This window comes from Rhincodon typus, chromosome 2 (assembly GCF_021869965.1).
Source record: "Rhincodon typus isolate 14 chromosome 2, sRhiTyp1.1, whole genome shotgun sequence".
NCBI classification, from domain to species: Eukaryota; Metazoa; Chordata; class Chondrichthyes; order Orectolobiformes; family Rhincodontidae; genus Rhincodon; species Rhincodon typus.
The window spans coordinates 54,854,858-54,875,210 of record NC_063333.1 but is presented as its reverse complement, the minus strand read 5'-3'; the positions used below and the strand labels follow the sequence as shown (position 1 = coordinate 54,875,210).

The 20,353-nt window shown below is 41.0% G+C and overlaps 1 protein-coding gene across 1 annotated transcript in view; it reads right to left on the bottom strand.

The window, feature by feature from the left end:
* Positions 1–20,353, bottom strand: part of LOC109916385 (E3 ubiquitin-protein ligase HECW1-like) — a 419,523-nt gene that overhangs the window by 87,246 nt on the left and 311,924 nt on the right. The window contains exon 22 of the mRNA XM_048617591.1: positions 8,831–8,983. Within this exon, the coding sequence (XP_048473548.1) occupies positions 8,831–8,983 (153 nt within the window). The remainder of the gene's footprint in view (positions 1–8,830; positions 8,984–20,353) is intronic.

Genomic DNA, 20,353 nt, shown 5'->3' with positions numbered 1-20,353 from the left:
GTGACTCCCTTGTCCGCTCCACACTCCCCTCCAGCTCCACCACACCCGGCACTTTTCCCTGCAACCGCAGGAAGTGCTACACCTGCCCCCATACCTCCTCCCTCACCCCCATCCCAGGCCCCAAGAAGACTTTCCATATCAAGCAGATGTTCACCTGCACATCTGCCAATGTGGTATACTGCATCCGCTGTACCCGGTGTGGCTTCCTCTCCATCGGGGAAACCAAGCGGAGACTTGGGGACCACTTTGCAGAATACCTACACTCGGTTCACAATAAACAACTGCACCTCCCAGTCGCGAACCATTTCAACTCCCCCTCCCATTCCTCAGACGACATGTCCATCCTGGGCCTCCTGCAGTGCCACAACGATGCCACCCGAAGGTTGCAGGAACAGCAACTCATATTCCGCTTGGGAACCCTGCAGCCCAATGGTACCAATGTGGATTTCACAAGTTTCAAAATCTCCCCTCCCCCTACCGCATCCCAAAACCAGTCCAGCTCGTCCCTGCCTCCCTAACCTGTTCTTCCTCCCACGTATCCCCTCCTCCCACCTCAAGCCGCACCTCCATCTCCTACCGACCAACCTCATCCTGCCCCCTTGACCTGTCTGTCCTCCCTGGACTGACCTATCCCCTTCCTAACTCCCTACCTACACTCACCTTTACTGGCTCCATCTCCGCCTCTTCGACCTGTTTGTTTCCTCTCCACCTATCCTCTCCTCTATCCCTCTTCTATCCGCCTCCCACTCTCTCCCTATTTATTTCAAAACCTCCTTCCCCTCCCCCTTTTCTGATGAAGGGTCTAGGCCCGAAACGTCAGCCTCTCTGCTCCTATGATGCTGCTTGGCCTGCTGTGTTCATCCAGCCCTGCACCTTGTTGTCTTGAATTATAGAGCAGTTTGCTTGACATTGAGACTGGGAAAAATGCTAGAGTCCATTGTAATAGATATAACAGCAGAGCATTTGAAAGATAAAGACAAGACCAGGCATAGTCAGCATGTATTTACAAAGGGGAAGTCATGCTTGACAAATTTATTGGACTTTTTTAAGGATGTAACTAGTAGAATGGATAAGGGAGAGCCAGGGGATATAGTTTACTTGGATTTTCAGAAGGCTTTTGATAAGGTCCACATAAGTGATTAATTAATCTAAAAAATTAATAACACAGGGTTGAAGGTCCGTATACTGAAATGAATTGAGAACTGTTCAGCAGGAGGAGTAGGAGTAAACAGGTCTTTTTCTGACTTGCAAACAGTGACACATGGGGTATCACAGGGATCAGCAATCAGGATCCCAGCTGTTCACAATATATGTTAATGATTTAGATGAGGGAAGAGGGAGCTAAATATAATATTTCCAAGTTTGCAGATGACACAAAGCTGGGTGGGAGGGTGAACTGTGAGGAGGATGCAGAGAAGTTTTAGTGTGATTTGGACTAGTAGAGTAACTGGACGTATACATGGCAGAAGCAGTATACTTTGGACAAATTTGGTAGCAAAAACACAAAGGCAGATTATTATCTGAATGGCACTAGATTGGGAATGCAGGAGGTGAAACAAGATCTGGATGTTCTTGTGCACCAGTCACTGAAGGTAAGCATGCAGCTGCAACAGGTGGTGAAGAAGGTTTGATAAGGGTCTCCATGGTAGGCTCATGCAGAAGGTAAGGAGGCATGGGATAGGGGGAAATGTGGCAGATTGGATTCAGAATTGGCTGACCCTTAGAAGACAAAGGGTGGTAGTGGACGGAAAATATTCAACATGGTGCTCAGTTATGAGTGGTGTACCACAAGGATCTGTCCTGGATCCTCTTCTATTTGTGATTTTTGTAAATGATTTGGATGAAGGAGTGGAATGGTGGATTAGCAAGTTCGTGGACGATACGAAGGTGGGTCGCGTTGTGGACAGTGCAGAGGGCTGTTCTAGGTTACAAAGGGACATTGATAGGATGCAGAGCTGGGCTGAGAAGTGGCAGGTGCTGTTTAACCCTGAAAAGTATGAGGTGATTCATTTTGGAAGGACAAACTTGAAAGCAGAATACAGGGTTAACGGAAAGATTCTTGGCAGTGTGGAGGAGCAGAGGGATCTTGGGGTTCATGTCCACAGCTCCCTGAAAGCTGCCACCCAGGTGGATAGAGTTGTTAAGAAGGCGTATGGTGTGTTAGCTTTCATTAATAGAGGGATTGAGTTCAAGAGCTGTGAAGTTATGCTCCAGCTATACAAAAGCCTGGTTCGGCCACATCTGGAGTATTGTGTCCAGTTCCGGTTGCCTCATTACAGGAAAGATGTGGAGGCATTGGAAAAGGTGCAGAGGAGATTTACCAGGATGTTGCCTGGAATGGAGGGAAGATCTTACGAGGAAAGGTTGAGAGAGCTAGGGCTTTTCTCTTTAGAATGACGAAGGATGTGAGGTGACTTGATAGAGGTGTACAAAATGATCAGAGGTATAGATAGAGTAGACAGCCAGAGACTTTTTCCTAGGGTGGAGGTAACTATTACGAGGGGGCATAGTTTTAAAGTGAGTGGAGGTAGATACAGGGGAGAAGTCAGACGTAGGTCCTTTACTCAGAGAGTGGTAGGAGCGTGGAAAGCAATGCCTGAGAGGGTAGTGGAGTCGGCCTCATTAGGGGCACTTAAGCGGTTATTAGATAGGCATATGGATGATAGTATAAGGTTGGGGTGGAGGTTAGATAGACCTTAGGATTAGGGTAAAATTTTGGCACAGTTCGGGAGAGGATTCAAGTACAGGAGAAGGTGTGCCTTGCTGCAATTATACAAAACCACTTCTGAAGAAGGGTCTAGGCCCGAAACGTCAGCCTTCCTGCTCCTCTGATTCTGCTTGGCCTGCTGTGTTCATCCAGCTCTACACCTTGTTATCTCTGAAATATTGAGTGCAGTTTCAGTCTCATCTTTGGAAGGATGTTCTGGTAATGGAGTGAGCACAATGAATGTTTACCAGACTGATTCCTGGGATGGCAGGACTGTCATATGTGGAGAGACTGGTCCTGTTAGGAATATTTTCATTGGCGTTTAGAAGAATGAGGTGGATCTGATAGAAATCTGTAAAATTTGAACATGACCCGACAGGGTAGATGGAGAAAGGATGTTCTCAATGGCAGGAGAGTCCAGAACCAGAGGTCACAGTCTGAGAATATGCAGCAGGCCATTCAGCAAGTGCTGGCAACGATCATTGTATTGGTGCAACAAGGGCACTGCCCTCAGGGACATGCACTCAGCGCATGGACTGGACCAGGTTGCATCTCCAGACTCTTCACTCACTCTTATAGTACTAACTCATTCTGAGCCTATCTGCATGCTTATAGCTTCCCTGCCCTGCCTTGCATTTTTGTGCTTTGCACAATCAGCCAGAGATACTAGACTCATATTATTTCTGCCTTGCCTTGCCACTGAGCACCAGCACAAAGAAAGGAAGATTGTCATGGTTATCAGCAGGCCTCCATTAAGTCAAGGGGAAATAGTCCTCAGTCGGGGTGTTCCAGATTCAGAAAGTCAAGGGCATCATCCAAAATCAGCCCAGGGGTTTGAAAACAGTCAGTCAGCTATCTGGGATGGTCAGAGTCAGGATGCTCTCTGCATAAGGGGTGAGAAGCTGAATGTCAGGCAGCTCATCATCTTGAGTCTTTCTACCCCATTAGGGCCGGTATTCCTCCTGGAATAAGGGAGAGGTAGTTATTATGGAAGATGAAAGTGAGTGAAACAACTACTAATTTTGGTGCGAATCAAGGAGGGCCTGAGGCGAGTGAGTGAGTAGGCAGCACAGAGAGCACGCAGGGTTAGTGGTTTTGGGGGTTGGAGCAGGTGAGTGAGGAAAGATGATGGAGGTGATAGAGAGCGAGGGACAAGATGACACTTGTGGGAGGAGGGTGCAGTCACAGAGGCAGAGTGAGTGTGAGGTATCGGAGAGAAGATGATGACACTTACCCTGGTGGAGTGTAGAAGGACATTGAACTTCTTCCTCCATTGCTGTATAATCCTCCAGATGGTTGACAGTGCACTGACCCAGGTGGCAGCCTCAGACCAGGTTCGTGGCCTTCACTGCTGGTTCTGCAGTAAGAGGAAGGCCACCTCCACACCATTCAGCAGTACCTACAGACCCCGCCCACACATATGGACTGTTTTCCTGCTGTCTGCCACATCCAGGGAAAATGTCAGGCGCTATGCAGGGCAGCTCTGGACCAACAAGTATTTTTCTGAACGCACAATGGTCTTTCAAAATGGCAAGTGCAAGGGATACCGGTGAATTCTGGGATATCCACCAAGTGGCGAGTTGTTCTGGGAACAGCATGTGATAAGGTAGAGTTGGCATTGGATTTGACAGGATGGGATGGGTAATTAATGCAACGCATTTGATAAAATAATACAAGACATGACTAGGTCTTGCAGTGAAAGATCCTCCAAAAAAAAACTCGATGCAACTTGGAATTTGCCAAAAGAAATGTAAGATTCAGTCCTTAGATTGATTTCTTTACACTTATCATCAAGTCCAAATATCTCAGCAATATCCTGGTGCTTTAATAAATGCCTCATTTATTCTCTTGAGATCATACAGCCCTGATAATAACCTTTAAAGAACTGCCCTTGTGCAAAGTTGTACATATGGACAGTTGTGCTAATTTGTGTCCTAATTTCTGGCTAATGACCCTGGCAATGCTGCAAGAGATCAGTACAGCTCAAGTTGCTGTGCAATCATACTGACTGATTGGCTTTTTTTTTTGTACTCATTCACAGGATGAGGACATTGCTGGCTAGGCCAGCATTTATTGCCCATCCACTACTTTGCTGTGAGTCTGGAGTCACATGTAGGCAGACTAGGGAGTTTCCTTCTGCAAAGGACATTTGTGAACCTGATGGGGTTTTTCCCCCCTGACAACCAACAATGAGCTCATGGCTGTCATTAGATTCTTAATTCCAGATTTTTAATTGAATTCACATTCCACCATCTCCCATGCCAGGATTTGAACCCTGGTGCCCAGAACATTATCTGGGTCTCTGGATTAACAGTCTAGTGAAAATACCACTAGGCTATCATCCCCTCTTACTTAGTCTTGCTGCCACAGTTAGTACTGCTGCCGTTGCATGTGGCTGAGGAAACTGTCTCCGCAGGAGCTGTCAGCACCTCAAGAGGTAGCAGTGCGAGCTTGTTTATTTTACAACCCTGCTGGCAAAGTTGAAGCTGATGTCAATACTATCACCATTGTGCACAAAAGTCCCTCAAGATTAAAACTGGAACAAATGCTACTTCTGGCACAGCCACGATTCGTTTCTGGTATGTGTTAAATGCTCCTATTTATAGGAACACCTGAAATATTTAATAAAATGCACGGTTATTTTACAAACATCTAGCCAGAAAACTGAAGCATGTCGCTAAATCTCTGAACTGGCAGAAGAAAAACCTTTGATTTATTTCTTTGACATAAATAATAAAAGGCCAAACTCTCTTTATAAGGTGACTTCTATAAGAATTCAAATCATGCAGATACATAAAATGATTAAAGGACGATCATTTTCCTGAGACTTCTCTTGTTGGGGAAAATGATTCTGGGGTTAATTTTCTTGTGTCTAATTGCATAAGGCTGAGCAAAGAGATTTGTCTGAGATCCAAACCATTCCAATGATTGGATCTTATTTGAATAATCTTGGTGCTGAATATCAGTGACAGGCCACTCAAAATCAAGCAAACTAGGGGAGAAAATTCAATGATCTTTGACTGTAGCTAAAAGCGAAGCCTTAAACGGCTTTTCTGTCTTGTTGGAGATGGCTAGTGAATGACACATGTCAGTCCAAACCTGAAATGTCATCCAGGACTTGCTGCATGAAGGCACAGTTTGTTTCATTGTCTGAGGAGTTGCAGATGGTGGCGACGTTTGGACCTGGGACATTATTTTGACAAACCCCTGAAGAGATGTCTGGTTTCTGACAACCACAATCATTTTCCTTATGCTAGGTATGACCTCAGCCGGTGGAAGGATTTCCTCCTGATTCCCATTGACTTCAATTTTATTAGGGCATCTCGGCTGTTGTACTGCTTCTTCCACCAAACATTGTAAAATGTCCTGATTTTTATGCAGTAGGAGATAATTAGCTTCAGAAGCCCTGCCATCAGTCATCCCAATGATGTGGTTATGCCAGTGAAGTGTGCTTTTCTGAACATAATTTGAATGAATTTGCAATAACCCTCTAATTTGGTATCGGTGATTCTATTCTGTCAATTGAAGGCCTGCAAAGAGATGATGTTGTATATATTTTTCCATGGCTGCATCATAACTGACCAGATGTTGAAGTGACAGTCACTACAGTACAAACCGTGAAGTTGCTGTCTTCTTAAGACATTACAAAACCTGACTTTTTACTACGTTGGATCACCCCAAGCTGGGACAGTTAAACATCAGAGAGCTTGAAATGATCAGTAGCCTGTCAAGCCTTCAATGATCACAGCATCACAGAAGCTTACTGTATTTTGCCCATTGGGTTTATGCTGACTTTGAGCCATCAATTTCTAATCACTGCCCTATATAACATTCATGGACGAAACATTGGCCCATGGTAAATCATTTTCCTTTCGTAAATCCATGCGGACTCTTGTCCAAGTCTGTCACTTTTACATTTGCATTATCTGTAATGAAGTAAAACTTCTCAGGTCACTTCACAGGAGTATCATTGAATTAAAAGAGAGATTAGGCAGATCACCAAAACCTGGTCAAAATGGTAGATTTTAAGGAAGCTCTTAAAAGAGGAAAGAGAGGTGGACAGGTGTTGAAGTACATGGAGGAAATTCTAGAGTTTAGGGCCTTGGTAGATAAAGGTACAGTTTTAAATGGAGCCATTAATATCAACAATGCACAAGAGACCATAATTGAAGGAACACAGGTATATTAGAGGGTCATAGAGCTGGAAGAAATTCAAAAAGGCAACAGAAGGATTTGAAACCAAGGTTTAGAATTCTTAAATTGATAATATTTCTAAAATGGAAGTCAATATAATTAGCAATCACAGTAGTGTTGGATGAAGGAACTTGGTGTGAATAATGAGACAGGAAGCATGGTGGTTTTAGATGACCTCACGTTTATAGAGGGTTAAATCTGGAAGGCTGGGCAGATGTGCATTGAACTCTGGAGGTAACAATAGCAGATGACCTGACTTTGGCATACAAAATGATGCCATGTGTGTGCCATGCTTTTAAGGACTCTACTCCATCCATTTAATCTCCTGTTCAATTGTTCTATAGAAATACTCTACCCCAAAAGTAATAGGTCTTCAATATTCTTCTATCCTGACTATCTCAGCGCAAACAGCTTCTGCTGTTCCTTGGGCAACTGACTCATTGCTGATACATTTGGGAGTGAATGCACAGTTGTCAATCTCATTACTAAGAAATAAGAACTCGCAAATATTGCATACGAAAGACATTCATTTAAATGTGCGTGACACCATGTAAGGAATCCAGTTGATAATTACAATTCATGAATATTTCAAAAGTAAACAAAATAGAATTCTCCCAAACTGTCATTTTAATTGACCTAGAGAACATTTGGATTAGATTTGCTGTCTCAGTGACATGTAGGAAGAAAACTAGTAATGTCCTTTGATCTCAGGCCAAAGACACAAACATCAGTGTGGTTTGCTCAACAGCTTGGTAATACCACTACTGCTGTCTTTTCTTCTTAGTAGCCGAGAATTACAGTACTAGGGCACAGACATGTTTTTATACAAAGTTCATAAAAGTATCTCAAATGAGATGTACCACCTTTGTTATGTGATAAACCAGTTTTAACTGACTTGTTTCAAAAGTTGTTTCACATTTATCCATTGCGTATTAAAATATTTTCTGGTCTGAAGGTAGTTCTCACTACTGCAAATTGAAATATATTGAGACGTTAAAAAAAACTTAATGCAGTAACAATTTAATCTGTTTACGACAGAAGCCTTAATGGTTCATCCAGATTTTTCTGATTCATGTCAAATCCACACTGCTACTGTAAATATCACAACTTCTGGGAACCTCTTTGGACCAAGCAGCAGCCGAAAGTCAGCTGGTAATACTGAGCATTATGACTTATATTCTGAGGTTGAAATAAATACATGTTTTATAAGATGTCCAAAAGCTGACAAAACCTAGAAAGGCTTTTTTATAGAAAAGTCTCCTTTGAAACTTCCTTTCCTTGAATTCCTAAAATCTACGGGGGCAAATTCCCATTTGAGATTTCCCAGAAATTCAACACTTCAAGCAATTTGAACCTTATAAAAACTGTACACACCATGACCCTGAGGTTTTTGCAGCTCTTCCAGAATCATGTCTACAAACAATTGGGAGAACCGCCACAGAAATTCACCCCTAGCAATTTATTCTAAATATTAATAGCATTAGCAAAATTAAAATTAAAAATATTCAAACTTACCTTATTTTGTATTTAAAATAAAGTACAATTATTGGAAGCATGTTGACAGACAGACCTTGCGATCTAACAGCAAATGTGGACATTACTCCAAAAGGAAGTAAGAGAGGTTTAAAACGGCATGACCACCTGATTCTGCTTTGTAAACAAGACTGAGAGATAGAACACATACAATCTTTTTAAAAAAATGCTCTTATGTATAAGGAATGTTTAATTGCACATGAACTCGAAGAGATTGTCTCTACCCTGCTATGGTAGCTGTTTAAAGATGGTTGTCAATTATCTTGTAGCTAATTTTACAAGTAACTTTTTTTGAAAACTGTTCATCTCTGCAATAAACTGGGTGAAGAATGTAGCTTTAATGGCATTTATTTTTGTTCTTGAACATAAGCAAAGTAAAGAAAAAGTGAACATTACCATTCCAAATGATTTTCCACGAACGCTGACATTGGACTGATCTGCACAGTATATGTGTCGTTGGCTGAGTACTCAAACAAACCATAGTAGGGATTGAAAAGTTCTTGTGACAAGAGGAAGAAAAACTCTCTTGATGGTCCACTGTAATCCAGGCTGGAAAAGAACCACACAAAGAATTAAAGCACATTATATAGGTAGAAAGAAACATATTGCAATTTGCAATTAATGAGTCAAGATGTTAAACATAAAAGAGAGTATTTTGTATTCATTAATTTTCAGTGCTAAACAGTGTCCCTTTGGAGTCACTCGCCTTTATCAATCATCAACCATTATTGATGATAATCCTTACTTTCTTGTTGAAGTCCTGAATTCAACAGGACAATCTTAATTTGGTGATTCAGTTGCACCACTTACCACTATCCAGTTTACCTTCTGCCTCTGTACACACCAGCACAACTGGGTACAGTTTCACGGCTTACATTACATGGACTTCCCAACTGGTAGCTCTTCATGCTCGAGCCTGAACCATAAAATACATGGGATTTTTGTCCCTGTGGAGCATCACATTATTTTCCTGAATTTCAGTATCTGACCTGAATACAGCACTCCAGGTGAGGTCTACCTAAGTTATTGCACAACATTCCCACGTTTGAAAGGAACATCAAAATGATATTCATCTTTTTGAATACTTTCTGTACCTCTGCACTAATATTTAATGATTTATATACATGGATATCAAAACCTTCTTGCACCTCCTGCACCACTCCTATATCTCATTATGAAAAATAAATTTAGATTTGTTTCTCTCAAATCCAAGTGGATGAATTCAGATTTTGCCAAATTAGACAGCATCTGCCATAATTCTTCTGACCCAATTAGTTTATTTCCTTTTGCAATTTCTTCATCCCATTCACACCACATATGTCCTGTATGAAGATCATTAGCTTGGATGGCTGGTTTGCAATGCAGAGTGATGCTAATGGTGTAGGTTCAAGTCCTGCACTGGATGAAGTTACCATGATGATCATGCCTTTCCAACCCTTCCCATCACCTGAGGCATGGTGACTTTCAAGTGAAAGCACCATCAGTCATCTCTTTCTAATGAGGGAGCAACCTTATTGTCCATTGGGACTATGTCCTGTTCCCAAATCTTTCATATTTGTGGTGAAAATTTGAAATCCCAATATATATCCTTAGAAACATCACTTGCTTTTGTACATTGTGGTACCAACTACTGGTAGCTCATGATTGGGATAGAGTGGTACCACTAATCCTCCTTCTTATATTGAGTCTAAGGGCCTGTCTATGCAGAAGTTGCAGAGTTTAAACTACTGCTGAATTTTAATGATAAGCGGCACTTGTCTTGCAATAGTCTTGCAAGATGTAGTTTATTGCATCTTAGCAATAGGTACAGGTTACATTGTCTGGTTAGGCATAATTTAAAAAGAACTATCAGGAACCAGGGGTGCCACATTTGTCTCTATCAGCACTTCAAACTAAACCATTTCTTTTCCATCCAAAATTGTGTGAAATCATTAGACAGTGGAGCCTAGTAAATTCTTCCACATTAACCCTTCAGACTATCACCTTATACAACATTTGTCATTATGAGATCCAGCAGAACATAAGAACATAAGAACTAGGAGCAGGAGTAGGCCATCTGGCCCCTGGAGCCTGCCCGCCATTTAATAAGATCATGGCTGATCTTTTTGAGACTCAGCTCCACTTACCCACCCACTCACCATAACCCTTAATTCCTTTACTGTTCAAAAATTTATCTAGCCTTGCCTTAAAAACATTCAGCGAGATAGCTTCAACTGCTTCACTGGGCAGGGAATTCCACAGATTCACAACCCTTTGGGTGAAGAAGTTCCTCCTGACCTCAGTCCCACATCTGCTTCCCTTTATTTTGAGGCAATGCCCTCTAGTCCTAGTTTCACCTGCTAGCAGAAACAACCTCCCTGCCTCCACCTTATCTATTCCCTTCATAATCTTATATGTTTCTACAAGATCTCCCCTCTTTCTTCTGAATTCCAATGAGTATAATCCCAGTCTACTCAGTCTCTCCTCATAATCCAAATCTCTCAACTCCGGAATCAACAGAGTGAATCTCCTCTGCACCCCCTCCAGTGCTAGTACGTCTCTTCTCAAGTAAGGAGACCAAATCTGCACACAGTACTCCAGGTGTGGCCTCACCAGGACCCTATACAGCTGCAGCATAGCCTCCCTGTTTTTAAACTCCATCCCTCGAGCAATGGCAAACAAAATTCCATTTGCCTTTTTAATTACCTGCTGCACCTGCAATCCCACCTTCAGCGATTCATGCACAAGGACACCCAAGTCCCTTTGCACAGCAGCGTGCTGCAATTTTTTACCATTTAAAACATAGTCCACTTTGCTGTTATTCCTACCAAAATGGATGACCTCACACTTACCAACATTGTACTCCATCTGCCAGACATTTGCCCACTCACTTAGACTATCTATATCCCTCTGCAGACTTTCAGTGTCTTCTGCACACTTTGCTCTACCACTCACCTTAGTGTCATCTGCAAATTTTGACACACCACACTTAGTCCCCAACTCCAAATCATCTATGTAAATTGTAAACAATTGCAGTCCCAACACTGATCCCTGAGGCACACCACAGCCACTGACTGCCAACCAGAAAAACACCCATTTACCCCTACTCTTTGTTTTCTACTAGTCAACCAATCCTCTATCCATGCCAATACATTACCTGTGATACCGTGCAACTTTATCTTATATAGCAGCCTTTGGTGTGGCACCTTGTCAAATGCCTTCTGGAAATCCAGATACACCACATCCACAGGTCCCCCATTGTCCACCATGCAAGTAATGTCCTCAAAGAATTCCACCAAATTAGTTAAACATGACCTACCCTTCATGAACCCATGCTGGGTGCTCCCAATGGGACAATTTATATCCAGATGTCTTGCTATTTCTTCCTTAATGATAGATTCAAGCATTTTCCCCACGACCGAAGTTAAGCTAACTGGCCTATAGTTACCTGCTTTTTGTCTACTTCCTTTTTTAAACAGTGGCGTCACATTGGCTGTTTTCCAATCTGCGGGAACCACTCCAGAGTCCAGTGAATTTTGGTAAATAATTACTAGTGCATTTGCTATTTCCCCCATCACCTCTTTTAGTACCCTGGGGTGCAGTTCATCAGGGCCAGGAGACTTGTCTACCTTTAGCCCCATTAGCTTGCCCAGCACTGCCTCCGTAATGATAATGATAGTTTCTAGGTCCTCACCTGTTATAACCTTGTTGCCATTAGTTTTCGGCATGTTATTTGTGTCTTTGACTGTGAAGACAGACACGAAATAACTGTTTAATGTCTCGGCTATTTCCTCATTCCCAGTTATTAAATTGGCCTTCTCATCCTCTAAAGGACCAATGTTTACCTTCACCACTCTTTTACGATTTACATATTTATAGAAACGTTTGCTGCCTGTTTTGGTATTCTGAGTTAGTTTACTCTCATAATCTATCTTACTTTTCTTTATAACTTTTCTTATGGCTTTCTGTTGGCCTTTAAAGATTTCCCAGTCTACTAGTTTCCCACTACTCTTTGCTTTTTTGTATGTGTTTTTTTTTTCAATCTGATACTTTCCTTTATTTCCTTAGACATCCATGGCTGACTATCTCTTTTCCTACAGTTCTTCCTTATCACTGGAATATACTTCTGCTGAGCACTGTGAAAAATCATGTTGGAAGTCCTCCACTGTTCCTCAATTGACCCACCATAAAGTTTTTGCTCCCATTCTACCTTAGCTAACTCCTCCCTCATTCCTTCATAGTCATTATCTTTTTTATTATTTGGCTTTTTTAACCTTCCAAATAATTAATGATCCATCTTACAATGTTACCTTTGATGCATTTTATTAATCATCTTTCAAGAAACCTTACCAGGTACCTTCTGCAATTTCTCATGGACAACCTACACAGTTACTTCCCTTTGTTTTTATTTGTTCGTGAGATTAGCGCTTCACTGTCTGGGCCAGTATTGATTCCCCATCCCTAATTGTCAGACCACATTGCTGTGGGTCTGGAGTCACATCTTAGGGCAGAGTCATTTCCCTAAAGTAAACCAGATGGGTTTTGATGACAGTTGACAGTGGTTACATGCTTACTATTAGACCAAGATTACTATGGAATTCAAATTTCACTATCTGTGCTGGTGGATTTGAATTGATGTTCCCAGAGCATTAACATGGGGTTCTGGATTACTTGTACAGTGATATTAGCACCCCCTCCCCACCCTCCAACCTTTCTCTAAAGTTCATTTGATTCATCAGAAGTGACTGGTCCTTCAGAGACCTATATTGACTTTTCTTGATTAACTAGTGCTCAGTCACTCTGCATGGCAGATGACCTGCATGTGGAATTCACTAATTACTCTTCAGATGGCTGTAAATAAACCTTGCAGCACATTATGGCACGCCACCTTTGTGGAAAATCAGCTGGCATTGACTCTCATTTATGGGACGGCTGAGAATAGAAGCATTATCCAAATATGATAGGGTTGTGTCGTATTCAGCCACGATGTTAGTTTTCTATCTACACCTACCAGAGATGCAGCATTTGCTTTCCCAGCAGAGCTCCACACTAGTTTATTGTTTTGAACCTGCTGACTTGTTGTTAACTGCCTGTAAAAATAGACTCCTTCTGAAAGTTTAATTCATTCAAAACCCATCCACTTACACAGAGTTAAAATCTATCTCTTTGGGTAGGATTCTGTCAACCAAGGAATTGGAATGGAAAAGTTTGAAATGCAAGGCTGACAGATTCTTGTAAAGATGAAGGGACTAAATTGGAAGTTGTGGCCGAAGTTTTAAATAAATACTTTGCATTTGTATTCACTAGAAAGAAGGACAATATAGATTGAGAAATCGAGGACGGGGACTGTGATATCCTTGAGCAAATTGACAATGACATATAGGAAGTTTTAGAGATTTTAAGAAGCTTAAAATTGGATAAATCCCCAGCCCCTGATGAGATGTTTCCTAAGCTGTTGTGGGAGGTAGGGGAAGAGATTGTAGGGACATTGAAATTAATTTTCAAACTATCTCTGGGCACAAGAGAGGTGCCTGAGGATGGAAGGACAACTAATGTGGTAACATCATTCAAGAATGGGATAAGAATAAATCAGGAACCATAGGCTGTGTCTAATATCAGTGGTAGAGAAACGTTTGGAAATTTCTCCGAGAGACAGAAATAATTGCCACCTGGAGAGGTGAGGATTATTTGAGGAAATTCACCATGGCTTCTTCTGGGGAGGGGGGTTCCACTGAGTTTTTCGAAGATGCAACTTCATGTGTAGATGATGATAGTGCAGTTGATTTGGTCTACGTTGCTAAGATTTCTGGCAAGATAAGAACCTGAGGGCTCCAGGGCAATTTGATGAATGGATTCAAAATTGGCTTAGTGACAGATGGCTAAGGATGATGGTTCAAGTCTGACTTTGTGACTGGAAGACTGTGCCCAGTGGCACGTGGCAAAACTTGGTGCTGAGTCCCATGTTGTTTGTAGTATGCATGAACGATCTGGAGATGAAGGGAGGAAGTCTTATCAGTCAGTGTGCCAATGACACGAAAATAAACTTTAGACTACAGCACAATATGGACGTGCTGGTCATTGGGGAAAACAGTGACAAATGGAATTTCATCTTGAAAAATCCGAGAAGTTTTATTTTGAGAGGACTAACAAGACAAGAGGGACATGATGAATGTTAAGACCCTAGGAAGGACAGAGGATCAGAAGGACCTTAGTGAGTGTGTTCACATATCCTTGAAAGCAACAGGACAGGTGAATAATGTGGTTAAGAAGACATTTGAGATACTTGCCTTTATTAGTCAAGGCATTGAATATAAGAACAAGGAGGTTATGGTAAAAAATAGAGTACTATGGGCATTTCTGGTCACTGGACTATAGGTAGATTGTGATTGCACCAGAGAGGTTGCAGAGATGTTAACCAGGATATTGCCTGGGTTGGTATGTTTTAACAATGAGGAGAGGCTGCAATTGTTTTTTGTCAAGCAGAAAAGGCTGAGGAAGGGCTTGATTGAGATGTATATAATAACAAGGGATATAGATATAGGGTAATTAAGAAGAAAATCTTCTCCTTCATAGATGGGTAAATAACCAAGGAGCATATTTAAGGTAAGACACAGGAGGATTAGAGGGGATTTAAGGAAAACATTTTTCACCAAGATAATGGTGAGTGTCCAGAACTCATTTCCATTAAGGATGCTAGATGCAGGAACCATCGAAACATTTAAGATGTATTTCAATGAACACTTGAAATGCATAGCATATAAGGCTATGGGTGAAGTGGCAGAAAATGGGATTAGAGTGGAGAAATGCTTGACAACCAATGCAAACACAATGGGCTGAAAGGCACCTTTCTCTGCAGCAAAACTCTACGAGTAAGATTTACAATGCAAAAATGAATTTCCTCTCTCTTCCTGGTTCACAGCATTTTTATGTGGTCACACTGCACATACTTTTTCCGATGTGAGGACTGCCATTGTCAACCCTATAGCTAATTTGAACTTCCTTCTCACTCTTCCTGCCTTGTTTTGTGCTGGGTGTGACATTTGGAAGCCCTAAAAGATCTCCACCTCATTGGAGAACATATGAGCACAAGGGGAGACTTACCGAGGAGTTGGAAAGATTCTGAAAGATAAGTATTAAACAGGTATAAGAGTCATAGAGTCATACAGCACAGATGCATTACAGCACTTTTCTCTTTGAAAAATGTATTCAAAACTTTAGAAAAATGTGCTGGGAAACTTGCGTGATGTATTAGACTGTGATTTAAATATCAGCTTTGAATGAAATTAGCCTGCTGCTAAAAGTAAAAATACATCTAAGCATATGTTGTACTCTATTAATTGGCAGGTTATCTGCTTCAAAAATAGAAATTAAACACCATATGTAATTAATTAAAAAAAAGCTATCTTCTTTTTCAGTTTCAATCAGCTCCATTGTTGATATTTCCTCGGCAATGTTTTTGCAGATGAGTCTATTAAGAATGAGTTCCAAAAGCTAGCCAAATGATTATCTCAGCAGGGATCTGTGGTCACAATTTGATGTACAGTTTTAAGAAGTAATTAAAAGATTATAAACAGATGTAACACTTAAAGGGTCTTTCAGCAATTGGATCTGCTTTTCTTTCTTTCATAATTTGCTCCGACTTTCATGAGCAGGAAGTCTACTAAAAGGACTTGTTTCCCATCAAAATGTAGTTAATGTTGACACGAATATATGAAGGTGAACTCCTCTGAGCTTCTCTCACTCTGTCACTCCAATTTCACGAGAAAGCTCACTGGCATGACAAAATGGGGTCTCCACCAAACTTACATCAATGCAGGATAGATGATTTACCCCCTACAGTGAAAATCTGTTGGCTCTTGGGAAATTGGCCTAGTCTTACAATCTCTAGGATTAGAAATGATGTGAAGCAAACATTTATCTATAGAATTAATTGGCTCTGGGAAGGGTTGAGTCTTACAGGAAAAGGGTGTCAAATTGGTGCCATGATGCTTGTACAACAAAGTGCTGGGACCGTGTAAATACATAGTAAGGAAAGCAATCAATTCAAGTTGAATAATGTTGAATGTAATGCTAATAGGTCTGCTTTGATTTCAGTTCAAATATGAGGATGAGGCACAAATCTTGAAAGATTATTGGGGTGGAGTAGAATTCATGACAGGTGGGACTGTATAAGTTTGTTGAGAGAAAATAAGTTATTTCCGTAATTTCTTAACCTCTGAAAATGCTATTATATCATAGTCTTGATTAAGACACATTAAGACACATTCAGGGAGTTTATGCTGAGACCACATCTCAAACACTGTGTGTTTTCCTTACTTAAGAAAGGATGTAAATGTACTGGAGGAGTTCAGAGGAGGATTAATAGACTACACCTGGAATGAGTGGATTGCCCGATGAGGAAAAACTGAACTAGCTCAGCTTGCTTCTACTGGAGTTTAGAAGAGTAAAGGGCGACTTGATTGAAGTCTGTAAGATTCTGAAACAGTCTTGACAAGGTGGACATGGAACACATGCTTTGCCTTGTAGTGAGTCCAGAACTGGGGGGCATTGTTTTAGAGGTTAGGGGTTATCCTTTTAGAACAGAAATGAGGAGAATTTTTTTTCTCTCACAGAGACTTAAGCAATTTTGGAACTCTGCTTCAGAAGACAGTAGGGGCAGGGTCAATTAATATTTTTAATATGGAAACAGATACTTGTTGGGCAGGAAAATCAAGGACTATTAGAGGTAGGTGGGAATGTAGAATTCAAAACACAGCCAGATAAACAGAAGTGTAGGGCAGACTTGAAGGGCAGCATGGTCGACTTCTGCTCATACTTTATATGTTCATATGTTTTCAATTAACCACTGATGAGGAACAAAAATGTCAGGCATGGTTTTTTTGAATGGCAAGGTTTTCCACTCTGCCACACATAGAGTTGGTGGGGAAAGACATCTTGAATAATACCAGCTGCCCCATAGCCACCCACCGCTCTATGGAGCCTTAATTGTCTGGAGATGTGACTTCTACCCTTCAGTTGGCAGCAAGCCAATATGGTTAGCTGGCAACTCCAGGTTTGGGAAGTGACCATTTCTGGGCCTCCGGTAACATTCGAAAAATGTAAGTTCTCAGCATTGACAATCTTCAACAAGAAAGAATCTAAGCATTGCCCCTTGACATTCAATAACAATACTGATTCTCCCACTATCAACATCTTAGGCATTACTATTGATCAGAAACTGAACTTTATGAGCTATAGAAATACTGAGGCTACAAGAGCAGGTCAGAAGTTAGTGAGTAATTCATCGCTTGTCTCCCCAAAGCTTGCTGAGCATTTACAGCGCACAAGTCATGAGTGTTGTGGGATACTTTCTTCTTGCCTGGATGAAGGCAGCATTCAACATTCAAGAATCTCAACAAAGCAGCAGTTTTTTTGATTCCCAGCAGCTCCCCGCTTTGAGCATTCACTACCTTTATCACCAGCTCGCAGTGGCAGCAGTGTGTACCATGTACAAATAGCACTGTAGTAACTCACCAAGGCTCCCTTGACAATAGCTTCCAAATACTAGACCTCTAGCATAGAAGAACAAAGGCAGCAGATGTATTGGAAAACCTCAATCTGCAAGTTACTCTCCAGGTCACACACCTTTCTGACTTGGAAATGTAACGTTTTTCCTTCGCTTTCATTGTGTCTAGTACAGGAACTCCCTCCCTAACAGTATTATGGGTGTTCTATTCCTCAAGGATTACAGCGGTTCAAGAAGACAGCTCGCCATCACCTTCTCCAGAGTAAATAGGGATGACAATAAATGTTGGCCTAACCAGAGACACTCATATCCAAGAACGAATAAAACAAAAATGTAGTCCCTGATGAAGAGGAGGCCATGGAAGTTGAACTTCAAGAAAGTTCAGCATAATGGCAGAGCCTGGCCAGCGGGTTCCAGTGAGGAAGGGCGGGTAACATGCAACATGACATTATTGGGGTGTCACCAATGGCTACATCAGAGGACCTTCACCTCGATTGCTCAATACTTAGGTGCTAGTGAAATCTGCAGTGCTACCCGTGCAATGTGGCTCATGCCTGTCTCAGGTAAGATAATGGCAGGGATGGGATGAGGCTCCTTAGTGAACACCAATTTTCCACTGAAGTCTCAAAATACTGGAGAGCATGTGGTCTGCCCATTGCCTTTGTTACTCCTTGTCAATGACTGACAGTTTGTGGTCAGCATAGACAGCAGGCAGGTCATATGTGCCACATGTTACAAGCTCCATCACCTTCAAACCTGACTGTGAGGACCATAAGATGTCATCAATAGTTCAATTTCTACAATGCTGCTTTTTATGGCAGCAATAATATAAACTGCAGCTGGCCAGGTCCCTGCCTTGCAAAGGTTCCCTTGTAGTTTTTTATTAAATCCCTGTGACACCCTTGAAGTTACATTAAGTATTGGCTATAGTGATTTCATAACTTTACAGATAGAGCAAGATGTTTCTCTTGAAAGGCTTGCCTACAAAATATTTTCTGCCAGACTTTGCAAATGAAGTTTGTATGCTGCACCATGCCACATCTCAGAAGCACCTCAAAGTATTTCACGCAAGTCAAATGTTTATGAAGTGCAGTCTCAGTTAAAATGGGTAAGTGTAATGACCATTTTCACACATCAGTTTGAATGAGGGATTTGACTGATTTCCATTTAATGAATAACAGTTCACCACAATCACTTATTCCTTCTAGCCCATTGCTTTAACAGTAGTTGGCAGTGAAATAATAGAATGTGCATGTTTCTTGTATAAACACTTCTGTTATAAATGTCATCTCGATGATGATTACAATATGCATTTGAACACAGTTAAATAGGTGTTTTAAATATCACAATTTGAAGCAAGCACAAAATCTCACTTAGCTAAATCACACATCACTCTTTCTTGCAGACATACCCAATTCAATTTTGACAGTGTAATTAGAAGACATCCTGTCTATCTTCTATGAAATACATTTTAAGTTTTAGAATAAAAATTTTTAAAGAATTATTTCAGTTTGTGCTTCTGCTATTCTATCTGCAGGTCTATTATACCATCTGATCACTCCTAGTGTGTAAAATAAATTCTTGATGTTATTTGAATAACAAATAAATTTTTGATAATTTACTATGACTGAGGTATGTGCTGGATTTACTTTCTCAGTTCTCTGAACAGTCATCTCCCCCTTAGCTGCTTACTTTCTAGGCTGAGGATTCTAACCTTCTCCAGTCTTTTCCAAAAAGACAAATCCCAGGCACTAAGTTCAACATCACTGTTCTTCTTTGCCCTGTTTGCAGCATTTGTAAGTCTCCCTCATGCCTCAGTGGCCAACACTGAAAGAAACATTGAAAATGTGATCTAGCCAGAGTATGACAATATTTGATCATTACCACTTCTGACTTACATTCTGCTCTTTTGGCTATAAAATTCAACATTCTATGACTTTGTTGATTACTGCTCTACATTAGATGGACATATTAAGCAACTAAGATAGTTAGGTCTCTTTCAATTTTGTCCTGAGTTATTTTGACGCTTTTCATGAGGGTTTTTTTTTCTGCCTATGAAACAAGTATCAATTTCTGAGCTGCATATTCTAACCTCACTACCACTTTGTTTTTAACTGCAACTATTAATACTTTGCAATGATTAATCAGATTGATTTCTGAATCCAAGTTGTTTCGATAATTGGAAATATTCATGAGTTGTAAGGTACTCAGCACAATTCCTGCTCTACTATGACTCCTCAACTATGATTCATTGCTTACTACCCCTTTAGCTTTTTCCAAAACTTATGCTAAATCCAGCTTTGATTTTCACATGGAATTTTACATTACAGGGCTAATTCAAATAGAAGCATTGCATGTTGGAGCTCCCAGTACTGTGAAGTGTATCACATTTGTAATGGACCAGCAGCAACATTAAAAAAATACATAGGCACAAT